The sequence below is a fragment of the Ischnura elegans genome, chromosome 3, assembly GCF_921293095.1.
Source record: "Ischnura elegans chromosome 3, ioIscEleg1.1, whole genome shotgun sequence".
NCBI classification, from domain to species: Eukaryota; Metazoa; Arthropoda; class Insecta; order Odonata; family Coenagrionidae; genus Ischnura; species Ischnura elegans.
Genome location: NC_060248.1, coordinates 31803916 through 31818589, shown reverse-complemented (window position 1 = coordinate 31818589; position 14674 = coordinate 31803916). Strand labels below are relative to the sequence as shown.

The following is a 14674-nucleotide window of genomic DNA, read 5'->3' as shown; positions in this document are numbered from 1 at the left end:
ATACCAGGAGCCTATCATTTTTCTTTCCCGCAATTCAACGCTTTTACCCTACTACTTGGTCTAAAACAATCGATAACACCCAACACGCCAAAAATTTATGAATAAATAACAAAAATAAATTCTTAAAACACTCATTCGCTTTTGAGTTTCTCCAAATTTTTCATTTTCTCGATACATTTTTAAAACATTTTCTCTCTTGACGTCAAGCGTACGAAACGCATATTTGTCTAAATTTAAAAATGCATGATCTCGAAAAATAAAATACTGAAATAAGTTTGCTTTCATCGAGATAGATTTCCATTCCGCATTTTTTAATTCGTACTATGAAGGCTGCAGTGCTACCAAACCTTTCGATACCAAAATTTCAACCTCTGACTTTCGAAAAAACCGTACTGACTTCAGCACCAATAAAACCTTTCACATGCAGAACTCTTCTTCCTAACCGGAACAGCTTGAATCTAAAAGAATCGCACAACGAAGTAGCGCGTATCTACAAATCCAGCCACAGCGAAAAGCTGTGACTACAAATATCGCATTCCTTGAATTCATAACCTAAATATTTGTATGCCTATCTTAAAAATTAATAAATAAAAATTAACATGTAATTTTCCACATATATTTAAACTGCACGACCGGTTTCATTACAATTTTTATTACCTTCTGGCGTAGCAAGGTCAGTGTATGGTATTCACGTAATACATATTCGATAATATAATATTGTCTAAAAAAGAGGATTAGAAAAGATATTGCGCTTTCAGTAACATTATGAATATAATGGATTTAGAATACTATTTTAAATTGAATTTGTGAATTTAAAAATATTTTTTTCAGTTTGAAGAAGAAATTTTAATTCCAATTCCGCTATGGTCAATAAATAATTCGATTCTTACCATAAATTTACCTTAGTCTTGCAAAATTTATCTTGCTTGCAAAACGGAGAGCAACACCCTGATTACGATACCGACCAAATTTGAAATACATATTCAGAGGAAAGAGATCACTGCAGATTGAAGCGTGGTTAATCATTATTTGCCATAGTTTTTATATTTCCACAAACTCGATGGCTTATTTTGAGGTCAATTTTCATTGCCAATGTCCCTTGGAGAGACGGAATCAGTAAGCAAAGATTCCAGGGTTGATAATAAAACAAGATATCGAAGAGGGCGTTATATGCTTCACGGATAACATCTATTGAATATTTTAAATCTAAATATAGAGAGCATTATAGAAGATGTAGGATTTGAATCAATACAATTCCGAATAGAATATATTTTCTTTAGTCGGAGACGTTATATTGACAGGCAAGTAAATATTGCACTTTAAAAAGACTTCATAGTATGTTAAAACTGAGGTAAGCCGTTTAATTGCTTAAGTTATTCTCAGGCGGGAAAAAAGCACTGAAACCAGAAATTATTTTGTAATTCTTAAGGATGAAATAGTTGAGCCTACGTCAACATGTAGTGAATCTCATAGTTTCGTTTATAACAGATTTTAATAAATGAGGGATGGGAACCAACGTGACATTTCCTAGGTTTATATCAATCTTGAAGTACGTCAAAGATCTTTCCTTGTTTGATATTTTGGAATATCATCATTACACCTATCACGGAGGTAAATAAAATTTAACGTGTAAATTGAACTATATCTAAACAGACCTTTGGTGAAAATAAACTGACTGCTGTAAAATTAATTATCAGCAAATGAAGAACGGCGATAGATAGAGTGAATGACTTTGGTAACACTTAAAAAAATGGTTAATACAATTTATGCTTTAAAATTTAAAAATAGAATATAGCCAATCCTTCAAAGTATAAAAAATCAAGTCATCATCAATGACGTGTGGCGATTTCACGTAATTTCATACTATGATCATATGAATATGGTTACTGTGTGACGAAAGTAATTTTGATGCCGGCCAACAAATGGTACAATAACAAAGGCATGAAATAAATGAACAATTTTTGCCTCGAAACAATCATTGATAGAATCTCACGCACGATAGATGTCAAAAAAAATAAGGATAGGTGGTAAGGATAGTAGCACAGAGGAAATGACAGTATTAATTGCAATGTACAAATAATTTACCCGCCGAATCCTTTGGGGCTCCATTTTAGGGTCAAAGTTCACACGCATAATGCACCAATTTTGATGATGAGGATTCAGACCAGAACAGTGTCCTAATTACAATTGGAAGAGATATTATACTGTCGCTGAGTTTCTCCGATGCCTAAAGAACCGCAAGCAATTAAGAGTAGTAGAGATCCCTCTCAATAGAGGGAATTTCAGCATTACAACAGCATAAGGACACCAGTTGTTTACGCTCTTGATTCAAAGCCACTGTTAAACCTATAAAACTGAATTAAGGCTTTCATTGACTATTGAGCTTTTATTAAGGAAAAATAGTACATACAAGCTGCATAAGGGGAATATACTGGCTTTGAACTACCTTTTCACCATGAGACGACGCGTAGAAAAATAAGGAAAAATAACATCAATTGATGTGATATAACTTATGACAACATTGATAATAAGATACCTGTAGGAGATTTAAACTAAATCAATTAGTATACAAAACAGATAAACAGTTTTTCTTCATTTCCTGCACATGGTGTGTTTTCCAAAACTAAAGTGTATTGACCTACAGAAATGGAAACCTACCTAAGCGCAAGGGTTTGTCTACAAATGTTCAAGCACAGCAATATTTTATATTTGAAACTGTATTATTAGTTTTTTTTAAATTTTAACCCGACACAAAGGTTTTTGAGCCTTGAATTATATATATTTTTAACGAAAATATTTGTTTCCAACGGACTTATTATGTGTCGAGGATTACATGAAGGATCGGAGTAATCGTTCTCAAAAATATCCTTTCTTAGGTATGCCACTATCATTATTAATTAGAAAGATAATTTGAAAACAAAAAATCTATTAAGCCTATCAAAGTCTTTTTCATCACGATTGTTTAAAATGTTTAAAAAATGAGGCAACTCCCAATAAAATTTCTCATATTGCTGAAAAGCAGGAAGTCACCCATGTAATGTAATTCATATTATCAATTCATATTAAGATTAGGATTAAGGAATCGAAAATAAGTGTTACTATTTTATTTTGCGATTGACTTACCAAACCCATTATATCAGAAGTTCACGCAAGTGATGATAACTCAAGTGTCTTGAAAAACATGAGCTTTATTTTATTAAACACATTCCTATACCACGCTCTATCGTAAATGAAACAGTGTTGGTATATCTTAGCCAAATAATAAATCTTAGCTCAGGGAAAACTAAATCCTAGCAAAATGTAATTACAGGCCGCCGTTTCAATACAGGAGTATTCCAATAAAGTCAGCTCAACCTATGAGTTCAACATGTAAGTAGCGTGAGAAACAGTTACAGAAATGGCTAACTTCCTCAAGAATATAAGGAGAGCAAAGACAAGCTTGTCGAGACACGGGCATTTGACTGCCACAAAATTTTCCTCTTTCTCTCCTTTCGAAGGGACGAGGCATTGGGAAAGGCTAGGTTTTTGATTGTGACATTCGAAGGAAAGCGTAAATATTAATTTGGCGTTTTGAGCTCAGAGCGAAATGAAATGCCAACGAGAGCGAAAATATTGACTCAGGATAAGTCGAAAGGTGATGAGCGCTGGAATTTGGAACGGGTAAATGGGCACGCGCACAGGAAAAGGGTTGTAATGACCGGAAAGGAGGGATGAGAGAGTGAGGGGGATGACGGAAATTAGGGTTAAATGAAATGGTCAGAGAGCAAGGGGCCACCAAAGGGCCGTGACGGAACCCTTGGGCATGTCAAGTAGGGGTGATGGGGGAACACTTAATTTAAAAGGGGAGACGCACTATAGAATACCATATGCGCACCGGCGGAAGAGTTTCTTTTGCAGATTTGTTTTTTCTAATACCAAAGAATATTTAAAATAATACCATTCCCCTACCCTCCAGCGTGATAATTTAATGCCATAAAACAAGTGCGTACTAAAAGGATTGACTTACAATCCAGGATGAAAATTTAGTAATTTCTATTCAAGGAAAAAATGCATACCTGCTTACACTGCTTTGTTAGTCCATAGATTAAATTTGTTTTAAAATTATTTTAATAAATAGATTTTACTAAATATTACCGGATAATTTGAGACCTTCGGGAGATTTTCTCTAAATTTTTAATATCCGCCACTTTCCCACATCTGCTGACTATTTTGGCTATTATCTAGCTTTATTCTCCGCAAGCCTTTGGGGACGTGAGGAGAAATTAAAAAAAGATTCATTTGATCTTAAAAAAAACTATTTTTTTCACTGAATAGCGCTAAAAAAACATTGCTAAATACTAAAGTTGAATTAAAAGACATAATTGTAAAATTGTGGCGGCTGCTACTACTTTTGGTTGCCTCAGAGAACTTAAATCAAAACATCCGTTTGGGTAAAAACCCAGTTGATTCTCCAGAAAAATAACGGATCAATATTTAAAAACTATCGTTTGAAATTTTGTAGTGCATCTAATCAATTTCTTCACTTTTAGCCGCAAAGCGTTCCCAGGTTTTTACTTCTATTTGTTCTAATTTCATTCATAAGCCATCATCATAATGGATTGAGCATTTAATAATATCCTTGAACATTACTCTTCTTCAACCACCTCATCCTTACATTTATAATTTGTTATACTTTTTTCTCAAATTCCTATTGAAATGACGAGATAGTTGACTACCTTTGCATACATGAATTTAAATTCAAAATTAATTTAAATATAACTTCCCAAAGAAAGTAAAAAGCCAAATTCAAGACTATACATCCGTGCATTTTTTTTACAGTTGCTCGAAATATTCCCCATTATTTTCAAAATCGATGTTTTAAAATAATTCATTCTTTTAATCCTTTTCTTTCCATAATAATTTTCGATACAATACAGCGACCGCGTAATTTATTCAGCCTTTATTTCTACCAATTTGATACATTATCTTACGTTTGGCTCCTCTCCCAACTGAGCTTCGATTTACCCAAATGTGGGATCAATATTTTAAGACAGCAAGAAAATTTTATTAAGTCGTTCATATCACCTGTAACGGTGGGTATCGACCGTAATAAAGGGCTATTTATTTTTTAGGGATTTTCGTTCACATTTTGTGCACCACACTACATATTCAAAATTATTTCGCGCACCATTAAGATCCCTTCATCAGCATCTGCTTTCTCATTCCGTCAAGCTTATCCCCGACAAATCCCTCCGCAGATTGATGAAAGTTTTACCCGCAAAGAATCTGGGATTCATGACACGGAGAGAAATAGATGAACCGGAGGACAGAATAAAGAGACAGCAAAATCCCCCCCGAAAAACCGGCTTGTGGAATAAAAATCTACAGAGAAACAAATCTTGCATATAGAGAAAAAAATCTCTGGCAATAAGTCATCTAAGATGTATCTGTACGGGAGTACATTATCTGTGCACTAAAATGCCATTTACTTGTAGTATAATGGACAGTAAAAATGTCTGTGTTATACCCTGAAGTGGCTTCTTACCCAAAAAACAAGGATTTGACAGAACATAAAAATTATCACACGCGGAAAACTTCGCCAAGGAAATTTGAGTCCCAAATAGAACCTGCACCAGTTAGTTATGCTCCGCTGCGAAATAATGAATAATACTTGTCATAGACCACTCATTGGGAGATGAACCACGATGCAATTATGATTAAAAACAATAATTAAGGGAAGGGTGCCATACTAAGCATTAAATCTAGGGAATGTCCCAAGAAAGATTGAATAATATTAAATCTACCCCCTGAAGAGATTTTTTATCGCAAAATATTTGTAATTTTATCAATAAAAGAGGAACTTATCAGCCAAGTCTCCGATAACTCGTGTTTTTCCCTTGACTTCCGCAAAGGGTGACTTCGTTACTGACATGATAATTGCAAATTTTTAAAGACTTAACGATATTACTGTATGATTATCACATCCTCGTTTTGCTCACTCCATGTGACCTTTGGCTGATTATCAGGAGCTTCACAAGTCTACATTTCTTCAAGTTGAAGTTTCATTTTTGTTACTTCACGACACAGTGATTCCTAATCACATCTCATGTTTGACTTTACCGTTAGGAGTGATTGTTTTTAAATCCACATTTGTAAGTAAATGAAAACATTGATTGCTATTTAAATAGTCAGATTGTAAAATTTAGATTAAATAATTAAAATTTCACGGCTTTCAAGTACATACATAATAAGAAAAACATTTTTATTTACGTTAATTCAGGCCAACATTGAAATGGATTGCGAACTAAGAGGTATCGAACTTACCCAGCAAGCTGAATTCGTTCCAGAATAAATTCCCATTTTCGAAAATTCCAGGATAAATTCTACAGACAAAGCCTGTTACCGTGAAAATAAGCTCAAATATAAGTGATCACGCTGATTTTTGATAACCATAAGAAATCTTGGGGCAGGCAGCGAGATAAAATAAGAGCTCTATCTTTCTCAAATTTCGGCATAAGAAATTTTGGCAATTGTTCCGCTATGTTAATCCACTTTGAATCCAAGAATATGCTTCCCAGGGTCACAGCAGAATTAGCATAGCATTTTTCTTGAAGGGAGAGATGCCTTTGCCTTCTCGTCTTTTTAAGATACCAGCTCTTACTCAATGGAAGATATGGGGGTTAAAAAAACGCCTGATTGGGGTATATTTAACAGAAGAAAAGAGGTTTCGGGGAAATAAGCTGAAAATTTCCACAACAAGCTATGGTTTGAAGACCAATTCAATGCACTCGGCCCATTGATATAAGATAAAGACCTGATTCTAATAATTGCGTCAATGGAATACGAATGGATTAGTACATGTGCAGATAGGTTTCTTGAGTTTTCCACCGGTTGATATTCTCCATGTCTCCCGACGTTTCGAGCAGCGCTTTGCTGTTCATCCTCAGGGGATCTTCGGATCATTCAAAAGATCCCTTGAGGATGAATAGCAAGTTGCTGCTCGAAACGTCGGGAGACATGGAGAACACCAACCGGTGGAAAACCCGAGAAACTTTTCTGCACCTGATACGCCGGGAAAATCTAAGATCATAGATAGGTACATGTTATAGTCAATTCATAAACATAAATCATCATACACACATACAAAATCTTAATTAGTTTTCCAACGGCTTTCATGTTCTCAGTTTGTTAGACGTAACTGTTTATGGGTTTTTCAATGAATTACAGCAATATATCAATGTGTTGGACATAGAGTCATTAGTGCGACTTAAAACTCGGGAAGTTTCCGGGTATCATTCTTTGACTTATTTGTTAATTCTTCTTTCCTAACTGAAGAATAGAGCTGAATGACCGTTTGGATATGCAAATACGTACTTCCATCGAGATGTTTGCTCAAATTAAGAATAATCCTACCAATACAACACGGCTGTAATTGCAGAGAAAGTAAGATATTGTTTTCAAAAAATATTCCTAGACTGTAAATAGAAAGGAAAAATTATTGGAGGAAAAAATTCTATCCATGAAAAAAGCTGTACACTAGTAACAGGCTCTTAGTCGAATTTCCGAGGAAATCGGAAATCTACAAAACCGTGACTTTACTCTTGACCAAGAAGACAAAATCCATGGAATTTGATATTTCAGAAATAAAGTGATTTTAAAGGATCAAGTAATGGAGACTGCGAAACGCAAGTTCAAGAAGGCAGTATGACTTATGATTCAAAAAGAAGCTAAAGAAGATTAAAAAAATGAAAGAGTGATTATATTGGTCGCTAATGAGGGATTCGAATTTGATTCCGTTACATGAAAAACCATTCAATTGTACAAAGCAATGGTTTAAGGGCTTTTGCTGAGCCTTAATACATTAGCATTTAACCTCTTGTTTAATTTCGCAAATCCTAGATGTGCAAGAGTAGACTTAGAGTAAATATCTACAGTGAACACGAGAGTCCTGCGATTTCGGTGGAAGACTCCGTACATCGATATTGAAATATAATGTAAATAATAGCAGCCTTAAATGAATATTATAAAGTAGTAAAACTGTTGTTAGAAGAACCAGGGTATATCAAAATAACATTTGAAAGTTAATGCAATGCTGGCCATTACTGATATCTGCTAATTAGGTAAATTAACTGATATGCATAATTACTAAACAAGCCCAAATAGAGCAGTTGGAACATGGCAAGAGGAGGAAGGAGAAAAGAATACCGCATTGCATCAACTTTCTGAACTTAAGAAAACAGGACACAAAAAATATTAAAAATGAAGAATTCGTTTCGTATTCTCCTAAATGGACAGTATTCCAACAAGCCCTACTAATGTAAAGAACAGCTTGCGCGGCACCGGCGTAAATGCACAGAAATTAAAAGGAATATCCGTTTTAATTCCGGAATTATGCGGTAAGTAAATTATTTTGCGAAATAAGACGGGGCACGCTTTTCCGTATAATTGCAATTTTAGGCATATGAACTCATTTTTTCTCATTATTCCGCGTATTCGGGGGCTGGAATTTAATTACCTTAATCCTTCTAGCTCTCTATGCGCTTCAGTTGGCCTCCCAGGAGCGAGGTGAGCACGGGAAGGGAGGAGTGACGGGTAGAGTTGGAAACGAGGAAAGAATTCATATTGTTAAAAGGATTATGTGACAGCTGAGAGATGGAGAAAATGATTTGTCCACGTGACAGTTAGGGTCATTGCGTTTGGACACGAGACACGGGCAACTTTAGATGGGGGCACTGGCCATCATTGTGTTCCATCAAAAGAAGACATAAAAAACATAGGCTTGCAATGCTAGGAAAACAAATCAAGTCGAAATAATCATATACGAAATCGTTCATATACTCATTAATGCGATGGAGGAAATACCATTTTAACCACCATATAAACACATATTAACAGCAGGAATAAAAAATCTTTAACTGCACTCATCGAGTCAAATTATAGATTTGTTCTTGATTCCAAGGGAAAAATAGCTGTATACTACTGAAAAGATAATGGTACGGAAATTTATTATTGATTCATAGCAAAAAACATACTTTTCTGAGCAAGGACATACCTGCACGGATCTCATATTTAAACTCCGTAAAGTTACGAAGTAGATTAACGATGGGAAAATTATTTGAAAAGGTGAAAAAGTGATAATACTAATTTTTTCAATTAAAAAAACTTCACTTTAGCTCTAAATCCAAGTTAATCCGTTATCTGTTATCATTAACATTTATTTTTTCCTCGAAAACCCCAAAATATCAAAATATTTTTAACACATTGCATTCCACTGATTGATAGCTCCATATCATTGGATATATTCAATAAACATTTCTCTCCGATCTCAGTAGAATCAATCACTTTGAAAATTTCTTAATGATCATCTGTTGGTCCAGAAAATGATGTAATTGCTTTAATATATTGACTACCGACTTTAAAATATCATTGTATCATATAATAATAATTTATTACAAAAATCAATAAATTAGGGTAAGTGAACGAAATAAAGAGTTAATGAATCTAAATACGCTTAAGAATACGGAATTGAATTAAAATTTTGGCTTCATTTCTAAAACAAATATACAATTTAAAGCAGAATTTTAGCTACGGAAAGTTAGAACAATGACTGGTGGAAAATAACTTGAGACCGCAGAATTGATAAAACTTTACCATAATAACATTTCTCGCGTAATTAAATTAAAAGGACCACGTAAATCTGAAGTAAGTAAATTGATCGTTGGAATACACGGCAGCGTAAAACGTCGATATGTATAAAAAATAAATGTTAAGCTATTGCTATGAATAACTATGATGAAGACCATGAGTAATGCAAATAAATTCAATTTAGTTCGATAGTATAATTCGGAACACTTTTCTCTGAAGCAATCATTTGTGATAAAATGGAGAAGTAAAACTTTGGTAGCTAAATATCAAACTAATTTTCATAATTTGTTTTACCTTAAGAAAATGATCATTCTCATCACGTTTACCTTGTATATCCCCAATCAGAGTAGACAAATGGTGCAAACTATACATGCGCTAGCCTTTTTGTGGCATCAAGTCCAGAATCTGAGGTAGTTTATTATTTTGCAAGAACTGCACATATGTAATTTTAGGTTTATCATTAATAAGATCACAAAAAACAGTGATTTATGATTGATGTGACACTCCTTCAAACCTATAGGTGAAAATTTAACAAACGACATAATTTTTTTTAGCCGCAATGGTTAGATAAAGTGAACCGACGGTAAAGGGTAGATAGAAAAAAGAAAGGTTTTAACAATGAAATTGGCGAAATAGGTCACATCATATCAACGGATTCACCATGGAAGAACATTGCTAAAGACATTAAAAAGACACATCTTGTAAGTAGTAAATGAATGCAATTCAATGAAGATTAGCAGGGTAATGTTAAATGGAAAAACTCAGAGCATCAAGCCATTCCTACGGACACTAATGCGACTATAGTCAAGAGAAACATGCGAATGAGATACATGGGGCATTCTGTAAAGCCATTTACAAAGACCAGCATGTCACAAGACTCAATAGATATATCCATAAAAAAATAGTGAAGACAATTAAACAATGTTCATCGTAAGTGGACGCAGGTTTCAATTACTGACCACATTGTTAGTGAATATATGCTGCGATTTAAATGGAATAACTCTTCGAAGCAGGCAAAAATATATGACGCATGAATATAGAAGTGAAAAATCAGGGCAATTGGTGTTTTTGTTGCAGATGAAGAAAGCCATTGTCTACATCAATTGAGTGCAAGTTGATAGAAAGGAAAAATCAATTATTGAATTCAGTGTGAGAGCAATAAAGATTATTTGATTCAGATGGGTTAATATGAGAGAAAACTAGATCAAAACAACTGTTCAATTCAAACGAAAAGGTCGGGGAGCAGGAAATTCAATCTGGAATTAACTCTACTGATAGTATGACATAATTGTTCATTCAAAAACTTGAATTCTCACTTTAGGATAGTATGATACGCAATTGTGTATATCAAGCCGATTCAACCTTTAGCGTTGTTGCTATAGTTGCGATTGCAAGTCTTAAATAAAGTAAATACTTCTTATAAAAAGAAACATCTCCATGTACATTCAAATATTTCCTTTTGCCAATCATAGTACATATAAACAGATTATGCAACGGTTGAGAGAAGAGAACACTCTATGATAATAAGAGAACCGTCTGACATCATGACTCCTTGAAATACATTTTGGAACAAGTAAATTAAGACTTCCGAAGACAGCCGAAAAAAAGTCTAATTTTGAAAAAGTAGTTAGAGGAGTTTCACCAGTTTTAACCATTTTCAAATATACCTAAAGTTTAACAAAGAAACATTTATAACTGTAAGGTTTAAGATTTTAATATCAGGAATTCTGTGACAGGAAAATCAATTCCAATTAAAGGATTCCACGCTTCATTTTCATGCTATCATCATTTTATCATAGCGTGATTTGGAAGTATTATCAAGATAATTTAACAATGACCTTGATAACTGCAGAGCCTGTAAACTTGTTAAAAATAAAGCACTGACTGTAACCAGCGAAGTTACTAGTCGTCAACAAAATTCTACCCCTTCAACCACGCGAAATTTCGACGTATCGCAAATATTCGTCCTTGGAACGACAATTAGAGAAGTTACCACACGGAATATGACTCCTCTTGATAGAGAGCAGGAATTTTCCTTTCCCCTAGGCTTAGATGTGGAAGAGATTGAGGATAGGTAAGATATGAGAAAAAAAAGAAAGAAGAGAAGTGCAAAGCGCATGCCAAAATAAGAATGGAAAGTCTTTTATTTGCCGGGACACGATTCATTTCCGCTGCACGTGGTCCCACGTGCACCACCATTCCATCGCAGAACAGAACTCTTATTTCCAAATATATCCCTCCGCTGCACTCGACGTACCCATAATCTCCGACGGCCGTATCCTCGACGATCTATCGTCTTTCACCTTCGGTTACCCCGCGACAATTCCACCGGCGACGACGAAGACAACAACCACACCGACACCTCCGTAGCAACCGCCACCACGGAAACACAGCAAAAGGAAGAGCGTATGTACACACTAAAAGGGATTGATCGAAATTGGGGGCACTTTTTTGGGGAGGAAAACTATAAAAAAAACGTCAACACTTGGTACGACGATCGGCGTTTAGGGCCGCATATCAATCTTTTCCTCTCGACACGAGAGCGCTAACTTGTATCATGTATATCTCTCCGTTGTCAGGGTAACCAGGAGTGGAGGGAGTGTGGGTGTACAGATGGCACGGCGTAAAGAGGGAAAGGGGGGGATTGTTTAGCGGTCGCCGAGGCAACGGATCGGATGCAGCGGCGGCCAGGACGGGAGGAAGATGAGGGTTTCGCTTTCCCACGTTCAATTGTTTTTTTTTTCCTCTCTCTCTCTTCCGTCAAGAGATTGTGCGTGGGCGGGTTATCCGCGAAAGTTTAGCGCTACCGTTTTACCCGCTCCGCACACCCAACACCGTCTGTGGTGTCTGCGAGCCGAGGACTGCACGTCGGGAGTGCGAGAAGCGGAGGGGAAGATAGGAGGGGAAGGACGGAGGGGAAGGGTTATCGCCTCCCCTTTCCACTCTTTCGTCCACCCACACACCTCCCCCTCCAAATCGCATCCCCCTCCATACATCCCCTTCCCCTTCACTCACCACGCACTCGCCCTCTATCCCCACCACTGCGAAGAGACGGGCCGCTGAGGAGGAGAAATATATACGTATATATTTGCTCATGCTCGAGAGAGAGAGAGGGTAGGAACAGGGAAGTTCCCACGGTCGCCATCGGAGGCGCCCCTCACCCTCTTCCCTCGCTTAAGGTCTTCGTCCATTCGGCATCCCTTCCCTCCGTTCACTTTCCCCACCCCTTCCCTGTTTCCGCGCATCTGATGACCAAAACCTTCCCGAAGACGAGAATGCAGTTGGGGCCGATTTTGTCCACACTCAAAAAAAATTATTGGCGTGCGTCGAGAATAACATTTCATCTTATTTTTATTTCTGTGCATTTTTAGTGAGGGAGGAGGTATGCATTTTTTTGGTTGCATTGTTTATTTTTTACTATTGAATAAATGAATATTTACGATAGCTCTCTGTCGAAGGAGTTGCCACGACAGTTCAGCTGTTGCATCAGAATTTATTCAAACCCGAAAAATTACAGTTTACAGGAGAGAAAATAATTTCTGTAAATTCATCTTCTTCCCAAACTTTGATAGAGTGCATAATAACGGGTGATACTTTTGGCATGGAATAAACAAATGTTTTCTTAAAATTTAAGCGACAGAATGCCAAGGAATTGCTGCTGAAGTTAGGATGTTGATCTCTTATACTCTTTTTAGTTGGCGAGGAGAAAAATGCTTCACCCAATTGATCTTTTCAAAATTTCGAGGTTAAAAAGCTTATCAATATTTCAACCATATTTTTTAATTTTTATAAAAAACAATAGACATTTCAATCCATTCCAATGCTTAAGTAAAGTAAAGGCACTGTTTTATTCTAAAATGAAATTGATAATCATTTGGGACTAATTTCAAATAGCGAAGCTGGAAAACTAGCTGAATACAAATCCATTGAAGTGCTAGAAGGGGGGTTATCTTTGGCTTTCCGGTCTGATATAAAATCAAAAGTAAACAAAAGTGATATCTAAATTTAAGAACAGAGATCTACTCACCATAAAGAGCTGATTGATGACCTGAGACTATGATTTAAAAAATTCATGACCCTTAAGGTAGCATCAATTAAGCATAAGAGGGCTTGTCTTTTCATAATAGTATGATTGTAGGAAGTACATTCGTGGAGTAGTTGGATAAATGATACCATGATTAATAGTATCTGATTTGAATTAGCATATTTTTTTCATATTTTTTTCATATTTTGCGAAAAATAAAATAGCATTTTTCCTCACACTAAGCTAAAAATTAATAAGCAAACTTTAATTAAATAAAGAATTCATCATTGGAATATAACATGCTTAAGCTAAAAGTTTGATCTTATACTGCTTTCGCTGACACTCTTTTAGAGGGTATAGCATCACAATGTATGTGAAGTTGTAACTTGTAATGTTATATAAATGCTATGCTTTCTATGTTGGCACTTTGCAGGATAAATGGAACCTTCTGACAAGCCATATGGCTTGGAAGGACCAAGTTTGTATATGCTAATAAAGGCAATCTATAATTAAGTCATCCATTTTATAAAATGACAATATGATGTATCCCAGAAATTTTGTATTTCTTGTCAAATTTTAAATGTTGCAACTATTATTTTGATTATACGTTACAAATGACTATTTTTCTTACACTTATGTTAAACTATTATTTGAAAATGTAACTATCAAATGTATTTATTTATATAAAACAATTATCATTGTATCCTTGTAATAAACCATATATTATTATTATTATATAAAAACAATAAAATGAAACCTTAGATTAAAAAAAATCTTAGTATTTGGTGATTTGCCTCTCCTCCTTTCACAAATTTATGGCAGAATCATTGAAAAGTACCGTTCGTAGGCCGCCATTCAATCCACAAAAAAGATAACTTGTAAAAAATAAAATTATTCCTAGATTTTAAGAGGTAAAACGCGACGATTCAGTCACATTAAAACAGACACGGTGTGTAAAACCTCTCGTGCGGCCTTACACGTTAAAATTTTCAGTGCAGCCTAAGCATTTTCGACTATAGTAAACGA

General features: G+C 35.3%; 1 protein-coding gene across 2 annotated transcripts in view; it reads right to left on the bottom strand.

Moving 5' to 3' along the window:
* LOC124155628 (Kv channel-interacting protein 4-like) overlaps nucleotides 1-14674 on the bottom strand; it is a 397142-nt gene that overhangs the window by 178749 nt on the left and 203719 nt on the right. The window contains exon 1 of one of the 2 annotated variants that reach the window (XM_046529621.1): nucleotides 11882-12472. The exons of the other annotated variant lie outside the window; for it this stretch is intronic. Coding sequence (XP_046385577.1) covers nucleotides 11882-11885 — 4 coding nt within the window. The 5' untranslated portion in view covers nucleotides 11886-12472. Of the gene's footprint in view, nucleotides 1-11881; nucleotides 12473-14674 lie in introns of those variants that run through there. 2 annotated transcript variants of the gene reach the window in all.